This window comes from Epinephelus moara, chromosome 13, assembly GCF_006386435.1.
Source record: "Epinephelus moara isolate mb chromosome 13, YSFRI_EMoa_1.0, whole genome shotgun sequence".
In the NCBI taxonomy this organism is placed as follows: Eukaryota; Metazoa; Chordata; class Actinopteri; order Perciformes; family Serranidae; genus Epinephelus; species Epinephelus moara.
Genome location: NC_065518.1, coordinates 14,442,760 through 14,469,869, shown reverse-complemented (window position 1 = coordinate 14,469,869; position 27,110 = coordinate 14,442,760). Strand labels below are relative to the sequence as shown.

The 27,110-nt window shown below is 42.7% G+C and overlaps 1 protein-coding gene across 3 annotated transcripts in view; it reads right to left on the bottom strand.

Annotated features, from left to right (window-relative positions):
* LOC126399581 (A disintegrin and metalloproteinase with thrombospondin motifs 14) overlaps positions 1-16,182 on the bottom strand; it is a 90,532-nt gene extending 74,350 nt beyond the window's left edge. For all 3 annotated transcript variants that reach the window (XM_050059646.1, XM_050059649.1, XM_050059648.1), the window contains exons 1-2: positions 15,015-16,182; positions 14,243-14,664 (exon numbers count right to left, since the gene is read on the bottom strand). In XM_050059646.1, coding sequence (XP_049915603.1) covers positions 14,243-14,664; positions 15,015-15,093 — 501 coding nt within the window. In that variant the 5' untranslated portion in view covers positions 15,094-16,182. The remainder of the gene's footprint in view (positions 1-14,242; positions 14,665-15,014) is intronic.
* Positions 16,183-27,110: the final 10,928 nt, after the last annotated feature.

Genomic DNA, 27,110 nt, shown 5'->3' with positions numbered 1-27,110 from the left:
CCCTCCGCTCTCTCACTAAGCAGCCTCCCTCTGTCTCCTCTCACTTAGCCTCGTTCAGCCTTGATCTCGTCAGCATGCTCCACACACGCGCTGTCTCCCCCCCACACCTCGCGATTGCATCGTCATTTAAAGATCCGATCGCCCATCAGCACAACCCTACTGGTTACATCAATGTTTTTCAGTGACCTAATGTATAAGCTGACTTTGTGAACAAGGGGAGACACCTGCTAAGCTACAGACCATTGAAGATCATTGTTCGGGACCAACAAACAACAAAACCGGGTGTGTTTTAGTGAGTCATTGCTGTGTTTCCATCATCCTTAAGGCTCCAAGTGTGGGTGTTTTGGAGCGACCCATCAGTGCTATTCAAGCTACTTGGGTTGCCTTAGCGTGGGTGTTTTGTAGCGACCAGTCTGTGTTCTTCTAGCATCTTTTTCGGCCCCAAATTTGGGTGTTCTTAGCGACCTATCAGTGTTTTTACAGCAGCTTTTTAAGCTCCGAGCTTAGGTGTTTCATAGCGATTCACGTGTATTTTTCCATTTTTATTTTTTTTCTTAGGCTTCAAACGTGGGTGTTTTGTAGCAACCAGTCAATGTTTTTCCAGTGGTTACTCAAAGCTTTGATGTTTTGTAGTGACCTTTCACTGTGTTTTTATAGACTTTTTAGGCTCCAAATGTGGATGTTTTGTAGAAACCTGTGTTTTTCTATCATTTTTTAGACTCCAAACGTGGGTGTTTTATAGCAACCGGTCTGTTTTTCAAGTGGCTTTTTAAGCTTCAAACTTCTGTGTTTTATAGTGACCTATCGATGAATTTCCATCTGCTTTTTCGGCTCCTAACATGGATGTTTAGTAGCGACCTGTCAGTGTTTTTCTATCATTTTTTTTGGCTCCTAACATGGGTGTTTTGTAGCAAGCCATAAGTGTTTTTCTAGCAGCTTTTTAAGCTCCAAACTTGAGTGTTTTACAGTGATCTGTCTGTATTTGTCCATCTGTTTGTTTTTTGTTAGGCTCTGAAAGTAGGTGTTTTGTAGCGACCAGTCAGTATTTTCTTCAGCAGCTACTGAAGCAACATTTTTTCTGCTGACTGGGTCATCCCCAGAGGAAATCACACCCTAGAGGTCAGCAGAGGTTAAGTGATGTGGAGGTCATCAGGTCGCTCCATGTGATGTGAATGTTCATACACCTAGAATTATTATGAGATCTGCAGGGCTCAGTGGAGGACACTGAAAAACACTCTAGAGCTGAGGCAGTGAGGGATCCAACGGCGTCACTGACACTGCACAAAAAATGACAAGTATAGCTAACCCTTAAGCTCACCACTGCACTAAATTCCACACATCTGTAAGAGCAACTTTGAAGGTGGGTTTTTACTGTATGTAATTTCAGAGTTTCTTTCTGCTCTGCAAACTAACAGTTGGAGTGTCTCACCTGTTCAGTGCAGCATGCAAACAAAGGCAAGGAACAAATGAGGCGAGGGCTGGTAAGAGAAAAATGCTGTGCATAAATAAGGCTGTAGCGTTAGTTTCAGAAGTGAAAGGGGAAACAGTGGCGTAAAAAAAAAAGAATCAATTGAGCAAATAACAAATTACCAATAAAGTACTTATTGTGGTTCCCACAATAATTGTAATATAACAAAAACTAGAAATGCTATATTTACATCTGTATTATAATTGTTATTTTTGACTCAAGTTCTGGCATCTTTTTTTAAACACAAAAAAACCCAGTTTGGAGCACCAGATTCAAGAGTAGTGCCTGCAGATACTCATTTCAGGCTGCACAGTGCCCTAAAAACCTGTATTTAGCCTGAGAGGCGAGACCTGGGAATTGTAGGACACTCATTGGTGCTTCTTTAGCTCGTTGCTTTACAGTGACTGAACAGATCTTCTCTCATCTGCATTATAGCAGGTGGCAGGGATGGAGCCTCGGGGGGTCTGGGTGCATGCTCCATGTTTTTTCTCATTTAAGGCAGCTATATGCACTGTTTTTCAAGATATTTGAGATAATGGAATACCTAAAAATAGGGACATCGTTTGGGATAATGTTAGGGTTGGGTAACAAACTCGGTACTTTTAAGAGTACCAACCGAATTAGGTCAATATGACCAAGTAAGATTCACGTTGAAACATTAGATAAATTTCAGGACCTAGGAGTGCACCTGGGTGAGATTGCTGGGTTCAGAAAGTACCGCAAATCCACCCATGGAACTCTGTCGGCTTCCCAGCAAGACAAAACTATCGCTGCAGAGCAGATCGTTTCAGGGAGCCTACTTTACTTTTTTGTTGTTGTTGTTGTTGTTGCCAAAGTGTCCTTGTGTATCAGTTTATGTCACCTCCTACATTCTGAGATTTTTCCGGATCTGTGAACGAAGAGCAGGCAGAACTCAGGAAGGAAGGAACGCAGGAAGAATAACTGATCGGTCGATCTGATCAGATCTGACGAGAGCTGATAAGAGCTGATCAGCTCAGATCCATGGATGAGAGGAGCAACTGTGAAAGTTTTACTTTCACTACACCTGACGTTCTGCTGCTCCATCTGTGCCAAGAGTACACTCTGTGCTTCGAGAGTGTGGAGCAATAATCAACCAAACGGTATTAATTTTCCAACAGTGCACATAATGAATGGCCCAGCTCAAAAAATCAAAATGTAGCAGCAGATGTTTTAATTGTGGCGCGCCAACACAACAAAATGAATGTGTGGGAAATCCTGTAGCTTTATATGTGGTTAGAAAAGAGCAGAGGAGCAGAATCACTTGCTGCATGCAGCATGTTCAAAAATGTAATTCTTATTATTACAGAAAGAGTAAAGTACCAAGAAAAGGTATCGTTGGGTACTGGTACTGAATTTGAGGTACCGGCACTGGTACAGGTTTTGATTTACATGTGAACCCAACCAGAGATAACATTGTAGTGGAAAAACATCATCCTGTAGAGCTTACATCCTATTTTGTATCTAATTGTTCTTCAACTGTCTTCATCATTCTGACACAACACAACAGATGTTAAGGATGATAATTTTCACTCCTGCCGAGTGTCAGCGGTATGCCGGTTTAATGGTATGAAAAGTGGCGGTTATCATACTGTGTACTATTGCATATCTACGGTATAGAAAAAAAACAACACAACCTTACAGAGACTTTCGTCTGCACGTTTTCATCTCCTTTCCTCATTGACTGCATGTCAGACTTTTTACACAAACAACCCTGTCCACCCGCTCCGTCTTTGGTGACTGGACAGTAGGAGCAATGTTCACAGAGACTTGAGTAAAAAATACCAACATGAAAATAAAGTTAAGGAGACAAACAGGATCTCTGGCCAAGTTCTTTCTCTTTACAACACTCACTATATATGGACAGCGTCACAACACACCACTGGCATAAAGTTGTTGCAATCTAACGGAGATATCCCTCACAGTGTATTGACGACAAACACAATATAGAAATGCAACAAGTGCCACAGGCCATGCTTGAGCTGCAACGTGCAAGGAAATCAAAGTCCAGCCGTCATTCCAGGGGCTTAACCTGTAATTTGTGGCAGATTGTTTAGAAACATGTAATTTCGGTTCCAGGCACACTCTTTGTTGATCCACAAACGGGACACAGAGAGGGAGAGAGCAAAGACGTAATCCACTGTCAGCTTCTGAGATCAAGGTATGCACATTCATTTTCAGGAGGTCACACAGTCTAGTGTGTGAATTTTAGTCACATAATCCCAAAGTTATCTGTCCTTTATAGAATATTCATAGGATACCTGCAGCATCGGGCATGTTGATGGTGCTGTATGAAAGCTTTTGTAGTAAAAACCAGGAAGATCAATAAGCCGGGGGAGTAAATCATGGCTGAGTGGTGCTGGACTCAGCAGAGTCGCAGGTCTGAAATAATCGTATGAGACAGCTTGTGGGAGCCGGGGATTACTACTTGAGTCCTTTTTATCAGCTTTCACATCTCACCATGCAGGGCTGCAAAGGGCGAGCATAGCTGGTGATCACCATGAGGATTATACAGAGAAAATTAGGCGTAATAACACTGGCACTCATCTGCAAGAGACTGACATCGAAGGGGAGAGAAATTATAATAATTTAGCCATTAAGTGGAGCACTTCATTGAGGTTGAAGATTATGAGACTGCTGTGAGCAGCTAATTGTTGTTGTTTTTTTAAAAGCTCACCGGGTTAAAAGGATAAATGCTCATATTAATATCATCATTTTTATCATTACTGTGAGGAGTAGAATATATAGCATGTAGTAAAAAAGAAGAAGTAGTGGTAGAAATATTAACTGTGGTAATAGTAGCAGCAGAAGTAGTAAAAAAAAGAAGAATTAGTAGTAGTTGATAGTAGTTGGTTGCAGTAGAAGAAGTGAGTAATGTAAGTAGCAGATAGGAAGTAGTAGCAGTGGTAGTTGTGGTAGTAGTAGTAGTAGTGGTGGTGGTAGCAGAAGTATTAGTATGAGCAATAGTAGTAGCAGAAGAATGGTGACAGTAGTAGCTGTGACAGTAGTAGAAGTAGAAGTAGTGGTATTAGTAGCATTAGTAGTGTAGAAAAAATGGTTTTAGTAGTTGTAGCTGAAGTAGTACGTAGCATAAGCAGCAGAGGTAGAAGAAGGAGTAGTAGAAGGAGTGCAAATAGATGTGGTAGTAGTAGAAGTAGAAGTATTAGTAGTAGTAGAAGTGGTATTAGTACTAGCACTAGTAATGGCAGAAGATATGGTTTTAGTGGTGGCAGTAGAAGTAGTGAGTAATATACGGAGCAGAATAAGAAGTGGTAGTAGTAGTTGTAGTAGTAGTAGCGGTGGCAGTGGTTGTATTAGCACAAGCAATAGTAGTCGCAGAAGAAGTAGTTTTAGTGGTGACAAGTGGTAGACAAGTAGTATGTTGTATCAGTAGCAGAAAGAGAAGCAGCAGTAGTAGTATCAGTTATGATAGTGGTAGAAGTAGTACTAGCGGTGGTGGTATTGGTAGCACTAGTAGTAGTAGGAGAAGTGGTTTTAGTAGTAGTTAGTGTTGTCATGAGAACCGATACTTCAGTACCAAGTCGATGCCAACACGCAAAAAATACGTTGGTACCTGTTTTTTTTCCGGTACCGTAAGTACCGGAAACAACTTTGCCCTCAGCGGGCTGTGTCAATTCCTGACGGATCTGACGGGGGCAGTATACGTGCGTCAGTCTGTGCCGAGGACGAGCGCCGAAAAAGAACACCTGTTCTCCATCGTCTTTGCTAGAAACAATGGCCTCTACAAGTGCTAGACCTTAGATCGGGCCCAAAAAATCCAGCCCAACCCCACTCGAGCCCGTGCATGTTCTGTCCGAGCCCGGCCCGGCCCGGCCTGTCCCTCTAACCGTAATTGTGAGCCAGTGCGTGGTATAAACCCGATTTTTTTTAAGGATACGAACGTGGACATTGAAGGCTGACTCTCGTCTTTCTTTCCATGGCAAGCCTTCGTCATGTGCCTCTTCAGTGTCGAGGTCCCCGTCTTTTTGCTGTGATATACCAGCATCGTGCTGCACTTGGTACACTCGACGAAGCCGACACACACATTGTCACTGTCGATCACTCACATGTGCGCGGCCAGTGGCGCCGTCAAGGGGGGGCCCTGATTTCTGTTTTTTGATTTTTATCAGTTAACAAATGAGTATCGAGAATCGTGGAAATTCACTGGTATTGGTATCGACTACTGAAATTCTGGTATTGTGACAAGCCTAGTAGTAGTGGTATGAGTACAAGCAATAGTAGGAGTAGAAGAAGTAATTTTAGTGGTGACAGTAGACATAGTATGTTGTATAAGTAGCAGAAGTACAAGCAGCAGAAGAAGGTGTAGTGGTCGTGATAGTAGTAGAAGAATGATAGTAGCAGTAGAGGCATTACTAGCATTAGTAGAAGTGGTTTTAGTGGTGGCAGTACAAGTAGAATATAGTTAAGTAGTAGTAGGAGAACTGGCACTGGTAGCAGTACAATAAGCAGCATTTTTAGCAGTGGTAGTAGCAGCATAAGTACTAGGATGTGTAGTACATAGTGATATATATTATTATGCAATATTCAATTGATATGTGTGCATTCAGTTTCAAAACTGTAATGTTAATGTTTTAAATGTGTTTGTCATTATTGTCACATACTCTAGTGTTCGTGATCTGTGTGTGTGTGTGTGTGTGTGTGTCTGCGCATGCAGGTGTGTGTGTGTGTGTGTGTGTGTGTGTGTGTCCTGTATCACAGTGTGTATTTGAATGAGCACACACACACACACACACACACACACACACACACACACACACACACACGCACACACAGTAACACATGTTTAGACAGACACACTGTAACTGCTGCAAATAAGGATTGGACTGAGAGGAAATAAATCACATTATTGGCTGAGATGCTGGGCTTCCACTGATGGAGCTCTTAATTTAGTGCCTTTACCTCGGTGCCAGCAGAGTACTGGAACACCGGAGGATACTGGAATACTGGACTGGGACCAGGCCTGTGCAGAATTCCTGAAAACATGCATGAATAGAACAATTTATGCAAGCATTTTCCATCTCCAATGGATGGAAAACTGCCCCACCAACCCCCCCCCACCCAAAAAAAGTAAGCCTGCTGACTGTTGCTAGGTGGCTCTCGCTCTTTTTAACTGATGGACACAGAAATAGCGCTCTTCCGACTGCGGTTATCCAGCACTCGTGTTTCCATCACACATGTAATTCAATCAGCCCGTCATCTGCGCTAATACCCAACACATGAGTAGCACTGGTATAATCATAGCCATCACTCATCGCTCCTCAACAATAGCTCCGGCTCGTCTGGAGCGCACAGCTGTTGTGATCTCGCAGGCATTACAGTGAGAGGGGAAGATAGCACTGACATGCAGGTCAATCAAACATAAACTGTGTTAAAATGAAACTGAAAGTGCATTTAGCGTTTATTCTCCTTGCAACCTCAGCTGACCATCTAGTTGCGCTTTGACACCAGATATATCATCATATTTATTTGCAGCTTCACTGTATGAGTGTCTTATCTGTCATGAGCTTGGAATGCCATAAATCTTGCGCCTCCGGGCACATGGCAGGAGACCAAGTTAACGCAATCTGTTGCTGGTGATGTCATGCCTCGCTATTAGTGCGATCGGCCTCAATGCAGAGGACGCACTGATAGCAAAGCTTATCATGGAAATTCAGTCGTAGTGAAGTAACCAAATAATAAAAAAAAAAGTAAAGTTTAGGAGCCGTGATGACAGCTGGCGTGTTCTTCAAGTCTGAGCACTTTGTTTCCAGGAATGCGCATGCAATTGTGATATACATCTGCTCCTCCAATACGGCACGTGTGTGTTCTCTATAAGGGAACACATCAAACACACTTTTGAAGCCGGAGTGCTGGCGGGGACATAAAGACACACTGCACAGTGTATCTAAAAGATTTGGCCCGCATGCGTTGACTTGAGTGCATGATTCAGATTCTTATTCCTTCCAAACTCGCTTCTTTCATCAGACATCTCCTCCGTGTCCTTCCACATCAAGCAGACACTTCAGACTAAATAATTTGCCTGCGAAGTGTCTGTTCACCTTCAAATGCCTTCTGCGTGCACAGACACGTCTATGTTTATGTTGGCTTTGATGCAAGGAAATGCATGGATGATATTCCTAAGAGCCCGGCGACATTCAAATCACACATGCAAAAAAAAACATTGTCTCTCACGTGCACTGAGCGGTATGTGACCATGCAGATAGTTCTGCTTGAGTGGTCTGAGACTTCTGCCGCCACTACAGAGGTGAATGCAGTGTTGTTTGTGATGCTGAAAGCTTTTAAATTTGAAGAGGCACAATGTCCCACAAACTGCATAACACACTGACCTCAATGACATCAATATTACCTGGAAAATGTTTTCTCCTGAAGGTAATACATAATGAAAACTGTCCAAAAAAGCATACACTTTCTTTCTGATTTGGAACATTTGTGTTGAAGAATTAATATAGCACAATACTGGCAAACTTTAAAGGGACAGTTTAACCCCCAAATGATCACTTGTATCAGTTACTCACCCTACACTATGTTACACTTTCTCAAAGCCAGACTCCATTGTCAAAAACAGCAATTTTACCTCCCTGAACACAGGAGCTGCTGGTCTACCGTTTCCCTCAATCAGTTCGATTGTTTGTGTTATTGTGTGACTTTGGTGAATCTGAATTAACTCTTTAAAACACTAAATTTAGGGTGCTTTCAGACCTATAGTTGTCTTTCTTTGGTCTGAATCAGGGACTAATTTTGTTTCAAAGTTGCATAATTGCCTAGAGTTGGTTCGTGTTCTCACGGCAGCATTTACAAGCGGACCAAATCAAACGCCTTGCGGGGAAAGCTGCTCTTGATGGGTCAGAATTTCCATGTGGGGAAAATCCAGGAAGTTAACAAAATGTTGGAGAAGAGTACACTTACGAAACAATGCAACACTTTCTACACAGGCAGATATTACGTTTCAATACCTTGAATGACAGTCCTTAGCTTTCATAAAGCCATGCATATTTCTTTAAACAAAAGTAACCTGATATAACAGTCCTTGAATTTCTCAGTTGTATCTACAACTAATGCAGGGTTTATACTAGGGATGGGTCACGATTTTCGAATTTTGAAAAATCGATTTTTTAATGCGACTATCACTATTCCCCGTCTTATTTCCCCCCTTTATTTGACATGCAATTCAGCTCCTAACCGCACGAGGGCAGTATAGGATTGCTACAGCGGTGTGAGATGGGCTACCAGCTAGTTTGATGCTCTTCTACAAACAGGAGAAACATGCAGAGACTACTACAGTCATCAAAAAGTTCCGTGTGGAAAAACTTCGACAAAATAAACGAAAATGAGGTGCAGTGCAAACTCTGTGAGGCAAAGCTTGCGTATCACAAGTCTACAACAAGTATGCACAGTCATTTGAGAGCGAGGCACGCAGGAGGCGGCGAGGGACCGTACGGCCGGGCTCAGCGGCGCGACACGTCTGCAGCGCGAGTCCCGTAGCAGCTCGCCCCCCTGTTAATCAATTACAGCGGCTCCACCGGCAACGGGAGCAGCGCGACAACCCCCGTCTGTCGCGCGACAACTCTCTATTTTACGCGGCTCTTCTATTTTTGTCGCGCTACGCTCCCCTACGCGACCCTCCAGCAGATAAAAACTACATGAAATAGTGTGCTAAACGAGCACAATGTGTTTTTAAATGAATAAACCATTATCAGAGGTGATATGTGATGATTTTTTTTCATGCATTTACCCATGTTTATCCGTGACATTGTGTAAATGTCCGTGGCGGACATTTGAAAGCGAGTAGATGACAAACAGTACAGTAAACTTGTAGATAACTCAAATATATGTAATAACTTAGGTGGAAAATGCTTTAACATTTCATGCAGCCTACATACAGCCTCTCGGCTCAGCAAACGGTAAACAACCCCGCTGGCTTCTCTACGTGTCGCTTCCGTACGCGTTGCCATGATTTTCGAATAGTGTTTTTGCTTGTGCTGCCCAACCCTAGTTTATACTTGTGCAGCAGACCCTACACCATAGCCTACACACATCGCCTACGCTGTTGTGAGCATGTATACTTGTGCGGTGGTGTGTATGTGTTTCTGCAGTTACACCTCCAAAACACTAGTCAGCAGCAGGGCTTCTGTGAAGTGCTGTCAAGTTTAGTTGATTCAAAACACACATTTAACATGGAACAAGTACACAAATCAGCTTCACTATAACTCGCAGCATTCACAGACAAACACTTTATTTTATTTTGTCTTTATCTGCACACATTTTCCCCACAAACACAACATGCTAATGTTGTTAGCACAAGCCTATGGCATTTTACATTAGCCTAGTGGCTAGGGGACTTTTCCTTTACTCATATAAATCCAGGGACAACAGCAACATTTAACAAAGGTAACGGTACAAAATTCAGCTCTATTACAATTCACAATGTTCACCAACAGAACAATGGTCTTACACTAAACCCGTTTTCCAAACAAATACAACATGCTAGCGTTATTAGCACGTTACGGCATTTTACTTTGTATAAATTAGCCTAGCAGCGAGTGGAGATTTCCTCTGCTCATATGAAGCCAGGATAAATCACACACAAGACTTAAAATGCTATTTTTGTGGAGGCTTTATTGTCTTCACAATTTATTGTTTCTTATCTGTGAAATAAAAGTAAATGAAAGCTTTGTTTCCACTGAGGGAAATGGTTTCACCTCACAAAATAGACAGGAGGTCTGCGTCGCCACAACGTGCAGTTACATTTCTGGGGAGGCGCACGCCAGGCCTCGACGTAGGTACAGCGTCGACTCAATGCAGAAGTATGAATTCCACCTGAGACGTTGGCATGAGCCATGTTTGTAGACAAGCTGGCATAAAAGCTAGCAGAGCAGAAGCTAACGCAAGTCTGGTGCTCTGCTTTCTGTAGAACATGGATAATAACTCCTCGCCTTCTCTACTCAATGGCTCACACCTTCTAAACCATTGTTGCTGTCTGTGTTAGGCCTTGATAAAAAACAAAGAGCACTGTGATAAAGGCTGCTTTCTTTTGTGTTGTTAGGACTACATAACAAACATTGTATAAAAACCTTTTATATTGACCTGAGTGAATACAGATTACAGGAGAGTACAGTATAAGGCCACTGCATTGCTTTTTGTCTTGACTCACTGAAGGGCAGCCACAGTCACCTTCCAGGAAATTACTTTCTGATTTGGGAACACAGCGTGGCATTGTCCACACACCACTCTCTGTTATTACACAAAGAGCGTAGGACTAACTCTGTGGTGCCGATTTAAGTCAGTTTTCTTTGCTTCAGCACAGTTTTTTGTGTTAATACAGAGAAATTATGAGAGCAAAAAAATGCAGCAATGACGTCAAAGAGGCGTCCATTGTACCTTTGTGTTGTGCTGATGCAACATCAAAAGCTCAACTGTCCTGAAACACCCATGAAGAAGCAGAGAGATGAAACTGTGGGCTTGTTAAAGCTCTAGCTGCCAACAGCAGACTTCAATCTAAGACCTGCACTGTCCCACTTGAGGTGTCAGAGGGTGATCATTTAGAAAAGGACTCATGACTGAAAGTGTGTGTTTCTGTCTCCTGTGTAAAGTTTCAAATGCTCCTGGGTCAGAGGGTTATCTTCACCACCATTCACACTCTCTTCTGTCAGAACAATACAGACAGCTGGGTCAGAAAAGCTGAGGAGTAGCCTCACTTAGGTCAACCTGCCAATTTAAACTAATTTGCTCGACTGCAAGCATCCATTAGCGGCTCGGCTCACCTCCCACTCGCTCTGCTCTATCACAGCTACGACACAGTTTTAAAGGCCACGATAACAACAAATGAAAAGTAGGGTGGTGGTACTAGGGAAGACACACAAGGCTCTAGAGGAAGAAGTCAGCTGGGGTTGTGGCTTATCTTTTTGAATTTACCTTGGGCTAAATAAAGAGCTTCTTAGGTCATGCTGGATCCTATTCCAGCGTAACAAAACATTTGCTAAACTCCTTAGAGATCAGCTGTGATCATTGATGTTAATTCTAAAAAGTGTCTCTAGTATTTCAATAAAAACAATGCATGACATAACTATGTATAATGTGGAAAGGGTTGCTCATGGTATGAGCCTACAAAGAATTATCACCCAACTCTGCATTTCTGCTCAGTGCTTTAGCATCTTCCAGCTAATTGTTTTGGTTTTACAGCCCACAACTTTACAGTTTTAGCTTTCTTGCTGTGCTCATCAACAGCATTGTGAGATGTAGCTGCAGGGTATTTTCATGCACAAAAGCTCCAATCAAACAGCGCTAACTTTAACAACCAGCCGTTGAACACTATGGAGCATTTAGCAGCTAAAGAGAGTTGGTGGTGACCAAAAACAGAGCTAAAAAGAAAGTGAATGTTGGAATACCCCTTTAAAAAGGCAAAACCAGTTAGTGGGTATTTCCGGGTCTGCCCTGGATTGGTTGCATCATATCTTGTCAAGAGAAGTTTCTTGGTTTTGTGGGTCAGTTTATGTCAAATTAGGGCTGGGCGATATAACGACTATGTACGATAAATCAATATATTTTCAAGCAAGATATAAATTAAGACAACACGGTTTATATCTCCGCACAGCTCCGCCCTACTTACTCACTCATACGTTCTAGAGCAACACTAAGAGAGACACAGAGCTACTCCTCTGATTAATCTGTCTGCAGTGTGACATAGGTCTGTAGGTTGCACGTGCTACACTAACACAGTCTATGAGATGAATGAAATGGCCGCAGCACATGTGCCGTCCAGCACTGCGATGCTAGTTTGTGTGTGAGGTGGATCATATTGCGTCACCGTTCTTCTTGGCAGTTGCAGTCTATTTCATGACATGAAGACAGCACCTGGATGCAGGCAACACGTCTGTTTAAAAACTGCAGCAACAACACAGACGTTTTATATACAAGACGTATGTAACACGGACAAAGTGTCTCTGGTTCCTTCCCTCCCTCTGCCTCTCTGTTGATGCGCTGTGCATTAATGAGATTAATAGAATAAATAAATAAAAAGATTTAAATTATTATCATTAGCTGTATATTTTCAGACGGGAAAAAAATCTCTGTCTTTGCATTTTATTTTAATCACAGTCGTTTTTTATAGAAGTGCTTGTGACATCTCAAATGTGGCTTTGACTTGCAACTGAAAACATGTAGCCCATTTCGCAGAAAATACCGATATATATATATATATATATATATATATATATATACATATATATATATATATATCGTGTATCGCCAGTCTGCCTGAAAATACTGAGATATGATTTTTTTGTCCGTATCGCCCAGCCCCATGTCTAATACAGTACCTCTGTCTTGTGGTGTCCCACAGGGTTCTGTTTTGGGTCCAGTGCTGTTCACTTTATACATGCTGCCTCTTGGACAGATCATTTGCTGTTATAGTGGCATCTCCTTTCAATTTTATGCCAATGACATTCAGTCAGCTTGCTCCTTTAAACCACATGATTTTAAACCAGTTGATCATTTTTATTTAATGACTGGATGCAAGCTAAAGTTAAAGTTAATGACTGTCCCTCAAACACACGTCAAAGTCAGGGTGACAATGCTTTTTAAGCTGTTGCCCCCAATCTTTGGAACGCTCTCCCTTTTTAATTGCATTTTCTGGACTAATGTGATGTTTCCATGAAACAGCTTAAACTATTTTTTATTCAGACAGGCTTTTAGTTAGCCCGTCCCTGCAGCGAATTACCTACTTATTTATCTCCGTCTTTATTTATTTGCTACTGCTGTGTTTTTCTCTTAACAGCCCTGTGCTGTTAAATTGGTGCTGTCTATTGTCCTACTAATGTAAAGCACTTTGTGATTTGGGATCTGGGAGAGGTGCTGTAAAAGTAAACTTTACCTACAGGTCAGGTGGCCAGAAACACAACTTCAAATGACGGCTACTACTGCTCTGCATGTACACCATATAAAGTGATGCCAGCATTGTATTGACAGCTTGTTGCGCTGCCCCCAAGTGGGCAAAAAATCAATTGATGTAGGTTTAAATAGCACAGTTAAACTCTTCTACTGGCTACATGCCATGCACACGCTGTTTTTCTGTACCCAGCCAAAGACAGTTTGTTAAAGTAAGATAATATGAAAGGATTCAGATTTGAAAATTGACACAAGGTCAATATCACAACCCCACAGCTCCTGTTTCTATTCTCATCCACAACCTTTCAAGCCTGCCAGTTGTTTAAAGCTTGCCTCCTCCTCTTTTAATTGGTCAGGACCGCTTTGTTCCAGCCCAATCATTGGAAACTCCTGACCAACTGAAGAGCAGGATCCAGACGCTCAAACTGCCACATGTGCCTGCTGGTGTATTCAGGAAGGATTCTGGCAAAAACTATGAGTGTTTGGAAGATTCTGAGCACACAAATGGACAGCATAGATATTATGCTGCCTGAGAAGTCTCTCATCAAAGAACCAAACTACAAACTTTGAGCCACATCTCAAGACTACACAGGGTGTGAATGTCTGATGTCTTAAAGATGCAGCAGATTTAAGATGGAATGCTTTGATGTGTGTTTTATGTAAGGATGTGATGCACATGCAAGCGTAGGTCATAAAATATGTGAAGTGGCCATTGTCAGGAACATTCTGAAGATCAAGCCAACCCACAACACTCCACATTCTGCCTGACACTCTGCCAAAGAAGGGAAAGCATCTTGTCTCTCAGCTACATCTCTCTCTCCAGACTAATATGTCAAGTATGCGTTGACTTACCAGTCCGTCACAGTTGCTGATAGCCACAGAGGCCTCCGGCATGTCGCTCACATCTCCGGTGAAAACACAGTCCCCGTGGATACGCTCCTTGGCCTTTTCCACAAAGTCCTCCTGCCATTCCACGAAAGCCCCCGGGGCCACCAGCCGCCTGTTGGCCCTCAGACGGAGGTGCAGTTCCTTCCCAAACACAGTGACGTTGAAAAACAAGTGCTGCGCCGCGGCAGGGGTGACCGGGGGCATCTCGGGGGCACCGCGGGCCACCCTTCTTCTGCTGCCAAACGCTGAGGCGGCATCAGCATCAGCAGCAGCACCACCTTTACTTCCACTTCCAGCAGAGACCACGTGAGAAATGTACCGGCCACGGGAGTCTGTGCTGAATGGCACGATAAGACCATATTCACTTAACTTTCCAGAGAGTTTTTCTGATGGGACAGATAGTGTCAAGTGAGAATCACATTCACAGACCTATGGCAAGCTCTTATGGAAAAAGACTATAAAGCAAAGATGGGTGATTAAAAAGACATGCTGTACCATAGAGATCAGAACATATGTCATACATATTATTACATAAAGCACAGAAAAGCAGGAGTATTATCAGTCAGATCCTGTGGGTATAAAAATGGATCCAGCAGTTTAACACAGTGTCAGGCTGTCAGACCTATTATGTGGAGCAATCAATTAAATAGGCCATCATTTTCTATCATTATTTCTCCACATTTAGACTCAAGAGTGTATTTCTAAACAGAGTGCAACAAAAGGGGAAATAACTCACCATGCGTTTCTGCAGCGACAATATGATCCAAAAAGACTTGACTGAGTGAAAAGCACATGAATAAATACATACAATCCATAGCGAGGGCTTTAGTGTGAGAGCTGCCACTTCAGCGCTGACTTTTCCTTTCTGTTGTAAACTTTGATCAGAGTCCTTTCCTCCTGAAAAAATGCACGACTGCAGGAGAAAAGTCCTCAGAGCTGAGCTCCAGCGAAGCAGCCGGGCATTTCTCAGCGTTCCCCCTCTAGACGCCGAACTGACGGATACTCACAAGTTGTTTCCAATCTTTCGGCCTGTGCTGCTCAACTGCATAGACCAAGACTGCCCCATCCATTTAGGGAGCTAAGGGGGGGATATCTGGGGTGCTGATGACGACAACTCCCCGGTAGAAACCGGGACGGTTTGAAGAGGTAGCCCAGTTTTTTTTCCTCCTTCTTCGTCCCTCTCCTTCCTCTGATAACTTTTTTTTTTTTTTTTTTTTTTTTTGCAAAAGGCAGGAGCGAGTTAACGCACGCCTACGCTGAGAAAAAAAGTCGGAAGAGTTCAGATAAAGTGTGCGGAGACAGAGTGTCCCGGTGGTGAAACATCTGCCGGCCAGTCGTGCACCATTACGCACCAATGGTTCGGCTGCGGGACTCTCAACTGCTCAACTTGAAGCCACTACCAGCCGACAGTGGGAGCGCCTTCTCTCCACTAGACAACCACACATTTAGCCAAGCGACTTTTTTTTTTTAGCTCAAAAGACAGAAATTGGAGACGTTATATCATCATGTCCACTTCCACAGCTAATATTCACCCTTAAAATCTATTTCTCCTTCTACAGAGGGTGGAATGTCACCCAGATGCGTCCTAATAATAACTCAAATTGACACCAGTGCACAAACATGTCAGTGATAAATCAGGGATGGCAGAGGTCAGAACTTACCAATGCACAAAGTGGGAGAGAAATCAACTTGATTATTATCGGATTATTATCTAGAATTGGGTTACAGGCTTTTTGCACATCACGGAAAGGCACCCATGACAAAAATATATGTATGATAGGCTGAGACACTGTTACCATCCTGGATGGTGTTCAAAGATTAAAGGATACGTTCACATTTTTTTCAAGCCTGTCTTAAAACAATGCTCACTTGTTCATACTTGCATTAAAACAGTTTTTGGTGGCTGCAATTGTTCCCCTTGTGTAGATTTTGTTCAAGGAAATTCATTAATTCATACGTTTTTTCGTTACCCTGTTAGGGGTCACGGGGGGCCGGAGCCTATCCCAGCTGACACTGTGCGAGAGGCAGGGTACACCCTGGAAAGGTCACCAGACTCTCACATATAGAGACAGACAACCATTCACACTCACATTCACACCTACGGGCAATTTAGAGTCACCAATTAACCTGGGTTCGAAACAGAAAGGAACCCTCTTGCTGTGAGGCAACAATGCTAACCACTTCACCACTCAACTCCAAGTTAATATGAGGCTGCAGCATTTGGAGGTAGATAAATCCTCCAAAGCTACAATAATTAGCCCTTTTTACACAGATAAGTAGCAATGAAGCCGTAATGACAACACATTCTCACTCTGACCTCGTCACATGTTGACATTTCATCGTGGACTTTCTACGTCCACATACGACATAAAAGGTACCCTGGGTGCGTTGGTTGTTGACATTCTGGGACACCGTGTGAAGTAATGTCTGTTACATGCATTGTCTTCTTTCAAAATATACTTCCATTTTCACAGGAAATCTAACGTTTACATACAGGCTCTTTCAAAATTAATGGACTACGTAGGTACAACATCACAAATTGATGTTATTTTTCCTTTAACAACTAACATGTGGTTAGATTAGGGTAGGGTCGAGTTAGGAAATGACCATATTTGGGCAAGAGGGTGCCGTTGCAGAGGAGCAAGGGATGGATCTGACTGACAAGCCGAGGACACTATCACTCAAAGCCGCCCGTCCTTAATTATTCGTAACTTTAAGGCTTAATAAAAAGTAAACAGATGTCATGAAGGTTAAAATTAGCTAAAGAGACCAAAAGTGTTTTTTGTACCAGGCTGTAAACATGTTTATTTTTACTGCCATTTTAACAAGGGGTGTCTGTGGGGATTGACTGGCTTCTGGAGCCAGCATCCAGTGGCCATTTAAGGAACTGTTTTTGGCACTTCCATGTTGGCTTCATTTTTCAACTGCTGAGGTTGCCGCTTAAGTGTGACATATAACTTAAGCTTTGGGCAGCGCTTTATAAACAATAATAATGGCATAACATAGCAGCAAGAATCATTTAACGTGCTCATTATATGTGGTTGATTTTGTCCTCTGCTCGGATGTTAAGGAGCTCCTGGACCTTTGAGTTAGCTGCTGACTGCTAGTAGCTGCTTTTTGAAACACCTAGTGTTGGGTCGCACACAAAACATTACATCGTCCCGTCTTATCAGCTGTCCCTGTTACACACGTGGATTTGGTGCTGTTACTACCTCTGCTGCTGGCTTAAAGGCAAGGTAACTCTGTCACCGCATTCAGGCAAGAATGGCGAGGTGGATAACAGTGCAACATTCCCGCCTTGAACGGGCAGTGTAAAAGAGGCTTTTTTTAAATGCAAATTTCCCTATTTGTGTCACTAACTGTACTGTCTACCTCAGCCCAGTGAGGAAACTGTGTGTAAACATAGAGAAAGAATTTCACACTGAAATTGTTTCCATCTCTTCAGAGCCAATACAAACAGGAGGAACATTTACAGCAACCAAAAACTGTCAGTTTTTTTTAAGATAAACATGAAAAAATGTGCAGCCACTTATCTATTTAGAGCCACATAAAGTGCACCTCAAGGTAAGGTAATAGTGTCACATCTTCATAGAATCAGATTTAATGCAACCACTCATTTTTCCAAGTCGACTGCATACAGCTCTTGTATCAACAAAGCACGCCTCGCACGATCCGATTTAATGACCTCATGCAGCTTGTATCTCAAGTTTTCATAATCAGGGCTAATCCTGCAGATGTCACTGTGAGCATATGTTCCATTTGCAGAAATGGAACAAATCCAACACCATCATTAGAGGCTTAGAAGGTGTGAAAACTATACAGCAGATTTCATCAGTGGAATGACAGCCTGTTAAAACTCTGGATGACTGCTCAAGCAACCAGGAGTTTTTTTTGTTTTTCTCCTGGCCCCGGCTCACCCTGCTGGAGTCCAGACTTTGTCAGACATGACCACGCAGAGACTGAACCAACAACTGTGGAATCCAGAGGAAAAGAAGGGGGCTGGGGTTGAAATGAGTTTTGACTTTCAGGTTTTTTCAGGAAAAAAGGTGTCTAGACGGGACACTCTTTTCCCTCTGCAGTTCCTTGACTGTGTCTGCGCACTGTCGGTCTGCGCGACCTCCCCCCATGCTGCAGCTATACTCTCACTCTGTGGCTAATTACCTCCGTGCTCGCAGGATGGTCAATGTAGAGCAGGTGTGGGTTTTTTTTTTTGTTTTTTTTTAATACAGTCATCCCCCCAGGGCGGCAATGGGAGGATTGGATGGTGATCCAGAGTTGTGCATTAATAAGCGATGGAAACTAACCACAGCATTAAGAGATGGAAACCATTAACTGCCTTGTAAGAGGTTTTATGCTCTTTTTCCATCCATACTGTTTGGAGTTTTTTGTTGTTGTTTTTTCTTCACTTGTGTCCAAAAGCCAGGATGACATTCCACAATATAGCATAGTATTCAATTAGAAGCCTTGTTTTTTCCCTTCTAAAATGAATAGCTCCACTCACAGTCTGTGGTTACGTCCACACACCAGAACAATTTTCTACTACAGTGCGCGCATTAGAACACTCTGTCCTTCACAACAGGAGTGTAAGAGCGAAACTTTAATACACTCCCGTCTCAAACAGAACCCGACCATTGAGTATTTTAACAATAAGCCGCAAGACATTCATGTGAGGTAGCCAGCTCTCTTCAGACATGGGATTTATTGATCTATAAAGACTTGAAAATACAACAGCAGTTGTTCTTTTTCCTCTCAAGCGCCACAGAGACACGCTGCAAGCTCTATATTTCGGCTTAGATGACTTTTAAATGTGTGTGAATCAAACAGAGACATTATAATCTGCTGAACAGTAGTCCAGTCTTTGAGGGTGGAGCTGCAAAAACACACACACACACACACAAAAAAAAATCAAGCTTCTTCCACTGTTTCCAGCAACGGGGAGAAGTTACAGTACAGTGTGTGGAGCTGCGGATGCCTCAGTGTGTGCTGTAATGTGGTCTAGCCATGCCAGCGTGCTGAGAAAATATGTGACTTTTCATCTCTCGAGATGCAGGGAGATGTAAAGCAGCTGCTGGTCTGCGCGGCAGCTTGAGGGGGAAGAGAGGAGCGTCTGTGTGTGCCAAGTTACAAACCAGCGACTTGGAGAGGTTGTTATTGTGGTCCTCTGACCCGCGTGGACAGAGGGAACTGGGACTCGATGAGTTTCACTTGACCTTCTTTAAGAAAATGTGATTAGTGTGTGATGACTGTGGGAGTCTTTCCTGTACGTGGAGCTGCAGCAGTAGTCCTGGATGTGTCAGTGTAATTGTGTTAAAGGTTTTACTTTCATTATGTCCAGTGCAGACGTTCAGAGAGAGTCAGATGCAAGTTTTTCCGGCAAGTCTTCCAAACTAAACAACGAAATACCTTCTTAGTCCACCCCTGCCCTCTAGAATGACACATAGACTCCGATCCGACAGCACTGACAATAAGATGACATAATTTCCGTTACAATAAAAGCATTTTGTGATGTGACACCTCTATGGTTGAGGTCTGGGTTATGTAACTGGGCTATGTTTAGAGAAAGATCATGGTTTGGATTAAAATAAGTACCTTGTCAAGGTTAGGGGATCTTCACGGTTACAATAATAAACACTTTCAAGGAACGACAGCGGTCATGCTTTGAAAAACAAAAAAAACGTTGACGGTCTGTTTGAAATGGGAAACAAACAGTTGTCTCTCGTGTTAACGCCAGATGTTTTGTTGACCCATTCATCCACCCCGACCTGTTTCCGCCTGCTTCCACTCTCTGGTCTAAACTAATCATAGACTGTGTAAAAGAAGTGGATGTAGCCACTGTGACGTTACCCATTGGTTTGTGGACTTCTGTTTTAGAGCCTGATCGAGTTTGGCATTTTGGCCGTCGCCATCTTGTTGATTTTTTGGAGCTGGAAGTGACCATTTTTGGACGAGAGGGTAGAACTGTGGAGGAGTGAGGAGTGGATGTGACTGGAAACCTGACACTGTGGTGTTAGCAACTTGTCAATCACAGCATAGCCACACCCAAAAGCATACTTTGCTTTGTCGTGTATTCTACTCTCAATGGGACCATGATTTTCAAAATGAACATCATACCATATTGAAGAGGACTTGAAACCATAAAACGGTGACTTCACTTTTTCAATGTGATCCCATCTCTACTCATCATAATTCATTGCTTGGGCAGAAGCCCGTGTTGTTACAAAAATGATGCCAAGGACGGACTTGGGGTCAGCAGTAAGAGGGAGTTGGCGTTTAGGTTCAAGCAACAAAACTACTTGGTTAAAGATTGAAAAGACTGCGGATTAGGGCTGCAACGATTAGTCGACTAATCGATGACTAATCGACTATAAAAATAATCGGTCGACTAATCGTTTGAGTCATTTTTCATAGAAAAGTACTACAAAAGTACCCCACAATACTCTTATCGCAGCTTCTTACGTTCAAATATTGGCAGCTTTACACACTCTCCCATGACGGTGCACTAAAACCCTTTGGCGTGAGTCCGAAACAAGACATTAGATGACATTATTTTGGGGTTTGGGAGAGACAGACCAACATTTTCAATAAAATGATTACTCGACTAATCGAAGAAATAATCAACAGATTAGTCGACAATGAAAATAATCGTTAGTTGCAGCCCTACTGCGGATGTCGCAAAAACAACGCCTGGCTCTGAGCGGCACAAACGTGTCAGTAAGAAGAAGTTGGCGATTAAGTTAAGGCAACAAACTTATGGTCAAGGACACTATAAGGAAGGAAACGTTCATGACGACATTGACAGCATTCGAGGAGCCAGACTTTGGTGTCAGTTCTATAAGAGTCAATGTGGCAGGCACAGGTCACGTCTCTGTCCAGCAGCTGCATGTCAGCCTCTGACGGACAGAGACATGATCTGTTTGGAGACAAGTAACAAGGAAAACACGCACATTTAGATAAAAGACATCAGTAAGCATCAATTATACCCCTTTTCAACAGTCATAGCTACCCATTTGAAGGTGTAGCTACCCATAGCTACCCATTTGAAGGTGTGTCTTAAACTGATGATGGCTTGTCTTAAAAGCAGTGGGCTGATCCACGGCTAAAGTCCCCTGTTATTTCTGCTGCATGTGTTTTTCCACAGCAGGCAAGGTAAAAGAAGTTTCTACTTTCCTACTCCTGAGAAGGTCCATCTCCAGTGCGGCTTGGTGTGGCACAGCGTGTCTAGATTGACAATGGAAACACAACTCGGCGCAGCATGGCTCTACTTCGCACCCGAGAGTGACAATGGAAAAAAGGTAGTATCTTTAATCAGATGGAAGGGTTTTCCAGTCAAAGTTGAAACAACAAAGACATGATGGGTTAAAGTGTTATTTGCAGAGCCCGCCCCATTGACTCCAATAGAACTGACACCAAAGTCTGGCTCCTTGACCACCGTCACTGTCGTCATGGCTGTTCTTTCTTCACAGTTTCCTTGGTTATGGTTAGGAAAAGATTGCAAATGCCACTAAAAAACACCCAGCTTTGAGTGGCACAAACTCTGGTCTCACATGTTGGTCTTCTGTGTCAAAGTCCGGTGTTTGTTTCCATCCCACGTGGTATATTTGACGCACTGAGAGAAAGACCACGCTGAATATTCAGACCAGGAGGCTACGTCCACTTCTTTTATACAATTTATGAAACTAAACCAATTTAACCACCTCCTGCTCTCAGCGAGAAGAGGAAGATATACTTTATTAATCCCTAAGGGTAAATTCATTTTTATCACTCTGTTATCATATACACACACGCCCAAAATACACACATGCACTAACAGGGCTTATACAAGCAATGAATGGAGGGATGTCAGAGCGAGGGGGATGCCTTGGACAAACAGTTGGGGGTTCAGTGCCTTGCTCGAGGGCACTTTGGCGGCGCCCAGGGGTGAACTGGCACCTCTCTAGCTACCAGTCCACGCTCCACACTTCGTCCGTACGGCGATTTAAGTTGGAGACCCTCTGGTTCCCAAGCCAAGTCCCTATAAACTGAGCTACTGCCGCCCCCACAAGAAAGCTACGAAGCATAATACCCAAACTATCAAAACTATATTCCTTTAACTCTTACTAAGTTAATTTACTTGGATTACCAAGCAGGCAAAAGGCCTCAAAATGGCGATCTTATTGTATATCAACGTGTACTGCCCCTTTGAGGGAGAGGGCTGTTTGTACCTTTTGTCCTTTCCGCCTTACTGTAGTTTAGCTTTGTACCAGGAAGTACAAAAACTAGCTAATTACTTGTTTTCCTCCCGTTTTAATTTCTCATTATGACCCTAAAGAACATATATATGTTAACACAAAGTTACATAAGTCATTTACTTACCTTAAATGTTTCCCTTAAAGCGTGAACACTTTTCTGTCACCTGTAACAAACAAAAACGTCACGACGCTAATCGCGTTAGCATGTCAATGGGTTTTTAATGCGACGTTAGCATCATGCTAATCGCTAGCTCAAGTTGAATGCTTAGCCGTTGTTGACATTAGTTATGACCATGTTTGTTTCTGTTAAAGGAGACAGAGAAAATGTCTAATGTACTCTTTATTTTTGTACAGCTTTAGAGTGTATTTTTTGTTATTTGAATTATTAAAAAATTGAATATGTAACACTTACAAACAATAAAACCTAAGGCAAATCCTACATTGTTACCTTGTGGCTCCATCTTGTAGATGAAGGTAGTTTAAGACTTGAGATTGTTGAATTGGAAACAGCACTTGACACCAGTCTCACCACTGCTGCAGGTCCACTGACTGTTACAGAGCTTCCTCTAACACCCATTGAGCAGACAGTGTTGTTAACTAGATAGTTAATTTAGCATTATGCCACCATGTGGTCATTTACAAATAAAAATTTACCATATTGCCTCATCTTGATCCATGAGTTGTACTATATGACAAGCTGCTGGTTTGCCTGTTGGAAGAACTTTTTGCCCAACACATTTTGGCCAATTTTCTCCAAATTTGGCACATTTAAATCTGTGATTTGGGGGCTTCATACAAAAATGAATGGACTGTTTTGCTGTCACTGGCTACGATCAAAGATCTTGCAGGATGGACATCATCTGCCATAACTTGTACACAAAAACAACTTCAAAATTGTGATGCATGATTAAGTTAACTAGGCATAACTCAGTGGTCATAAGTCTGACCCAGGGTTGTTTTCTGGGAGCAAGTTCAAGTGAACATGGTGGCCAGGTAGGTCAGCGACTCACATTGTGACCTTAACGACTCTGAAACTAAGCGCTCACATGTGACCCCTACGACTCTGCAAGGGTTCCCACCCACACAGGTTTTATAGCCTGCAACTTCGTACCACTTATCTGCCAGAGTGAACAGAGCTGAGTGTCAGCCATGTTTTTTAGTTGAAAAAATGTTAGTTCACCCAGAATTCACAGTAAATTGGTCCTTTTAAAAGGAACAGTGTGCATGATTTAGTGGCATCTGCAGATTTCAACCAGCTGAAACTTCTCCCACATGCCAAGCGTGAACTCCTCGTTAGGATTCCTTCAGTGGTTTTTACTCGGAGCCGAATTATCCACAGAGGTCTCTTCCTCTCCAAAACAAATGAGCAGGTGATTTAAACTGCTAAACACACTAAATAAAGCAGTTAAATGTTAGAATCAGTGTTTCTCCAATGCTGTTCAGCTCGTCAAAGATGGGCTGCTAGTCCAACACTAGCGCTCACTTTTTTCTCTGATAATTCAAGATCCAGAGGTTCAGGAAGTTTTTACCAGGAGCCAAATTATCCACAGAGGTCTCTTCCTCTCCGAAACAAACAAACTTGGTGGTTTAAACCGGTAAAAACCCTGAATAAAGCAGTTTTATAGGTTTTTCCCATTCAGCACGTTCAAGGTACGATGGCCAGTGCAAAAACGTGAAAATGCAAATGGCCCTATCTAGAGCCAGTCAGTGTGGTTACATGATTGCTTCTCATTCAGAATGAAATAAATCTGAATGAAATTATTCGGAATTAAAGTCTTTCCAGGTAGTTTACATGGGAAATATTCACTCCGAATGAGGGTTTACACGGAAGATCAGTTTAATCGCCTTTATTCGGGTCCACGCAAGGTTTGGGGCAGGGAAGGTTTCTGATTGGATAGGGGGCGGGGCAGATGTTANCGGAATGACAAACGGAATAAACCACCCCCTTTAATCAGATTTAATTTTCAATCGGAATGACCGTTTACATGACCACTTTTAATCGGAATGGCCTTTCATTCCGATTAAAAGTGGAATTAAACTGTCCATGTAAATGTACTGACTGTTTGGTTTGTTCGTTCTGAGCTACTGTAAAACATGACGGTGCAACATGGTGGACTCCATGGACAAGGACCCACTCCCTATGTACATAGAAATGGTTCAATATAAGGTAACGGGAGGTCTCCTCCTCGCCAAAAGAAACACTGATGAAAGCAGTTTGTTACAAATCAGTGTTTCTCAGAGGCTATTCGACTGGTCGCAGACGACCACTAGCTCAGCATCTGCTTCTGTGTGCTCACTTTTATTTTCTGATAACTTAAGATTCAGATGTTCAGGAGGTTTTTATACGAAAACACAAATGTTCCTGTCCAGAGCCAGTGTTTAGTTTGTCTGTTTTGGGCTACTGTAGAAACATGGTGGTGCAACATGGTGGACTCCATAGACAAGGACCTGCTACCTGTATAAACGGCTCATTCTAAGGTAACAAAAACACACTGATTCTTATTTTCAGGTGATTATACACGACAGAAAACATACTAATTATGTTATTCCACGTCTTCCAGTAGATCCCCTTAAATCCTGCACACTGAGCCTTTAAGACAGTGAAGAACTAGACAGCTTCATGCAACAGGTGAATTTAGGCGTCTCACTGAAGCCTGACTATTGGTTCGATCTACGCCAAAGAAACTGGCCTCAAGTCTTTTCCATGCAAGCTAAATATTCAAGTTGTGTTACCAATGCTTGTGACTGTCTATTTCAGGAGTTAACCAGGTCAGTCAATCTTTGCTTTCAAGCCTCAAGTCAACTCTTGCATCCTTGTTTAATTCCCAGATGGGATTTAGGTGCTTACAGAATTCTGTGGTCACAATATATTTTGAGATAAATCCCCGTTAACATTGACAAGGTATTTCGACTTTAATGACACTGCCACAGGTGGCTCCGTTTTGGGACTTTATCTTAGGTGCCTTAATTCGAGCTCACACAAGATAAACCACTCAAACTTGGAACCAGGGACTCTCAGTAGAAAAACTCCACGGGATGTGTCCCAAAGTTCGAATGGAGGAGAAAATAAGAAAATTTAAGAGCTTCTCTATCAATTCAATCAGTAGTTTTTATCCTGCCAGCCGAGACTTTTCATTACCCTGCTCAGTGGGGTGTGTAATACCTGGTCTATCAGGGATTGTGCATTATTGCCTAGGCTAAATGAAGGCCTGGACGTGTATTTAAGAACATCCCTTCAAAGATATTCACCGTCTTGCTATTACTGATCAAATCCCTGCGAGCACACTTGAGTCTCTGAGGTGTTTGTAATGCTGCCCTTTTATTCACACAAGAACAATCAAAGAGGTGGTGCACCCCTCGCACCGCGACACCATGCCTCCTCTCCAGAGCAGCTCTCTCATCTGCAGAGGGAAGCTTTTCACATGAAGTTCATTACATCCCCTCTCGCCGCTCACCTCTCAATGCCGCTCTTTGTCTGCCGTAATCTCGGGATCCTTCAGAACCGCTAGCTTGAGTTTCACATTGGGGAGTATCTCAATGAGTCTGGAAAGGATTTCAAAGGCGAGGGGCCGCTATATCATCCAAGCATGGTCCTCATGTCCTGGGCTTATCTTGACCTGGAGTCAAGTTGGCCACATGCTGCAACTGAATAGCCCCTCTCCATATCCAAATGTTGTTTTAACCAATTTGTCTCTGTTGGTGGAGTTAAGACAAACAGACACTGTGCTGTATGAAAGTGTGTGTATTTATCTAATATATCTCCTGACAGTGCCAGACCCCCTAACAAAGAGGGATAAAGTCGCCCATAAACTGAGATGATGTGGAAAGGAAACAAGTGTAACAAACTATAAAAGGAGCGTTTCAATCCGGACCACTTGGTTTCCATTTACAATAATCCAGGATAGGCCGTGGTGTGATAAAATCCTAACAACTTCCGTGCTCCCAGAGATAAGCCTGCTATGCACTTACAAGACGGGAAGTGATCTGGGATATCAGCCTTTCAAAGCAGGCCAGCAAAGCCAAGTGAGCTTCACTGATGTGCCGGCCGGTGGCTTTTAATCCCCACACAGCCCTCCTTTCTTTTGACGGTGACCGTATTCTTCTTTTTTTAATTAAGACCTTACCTGTCCACATCAAAAGGCAACTCAGATTAGTCTTTTGATCTGCCTAAGCTCTTTATTACTGTATATGGAATATGTTAAGATTTCAGCCCAACAATGAATCATCTGTTTTGTGTAAATGTGCGCTGCCTGATGCTCATAACCTGCTCTGCTCTCCGAGGTTGGCACTGACATAAGACGAAGAGGCCGTCCGGATATACGAGCGGGTTCTTAGCGGTGCGTATCTAGAGCATAAGATGATGCTGAGATAAGGAGGAAAAAAAAGACAGGAAGCCAAGGAGGGAAGAGACAATAATTTGGCTCCAATGGTGAATCGGAAACTTCAATGAAACAGCGAATAGTGGAGAGTTGTGTGCAAGATATCCATGGTCAGAAAATCCTCCCACACTTTTAAATGCGAATCCTGTAACACAGATGGATCAGTTTTATTATTCTCCTTAGAAAACAGAAGAATGATACCAAAAGCAGACAAAGACTGTTAAA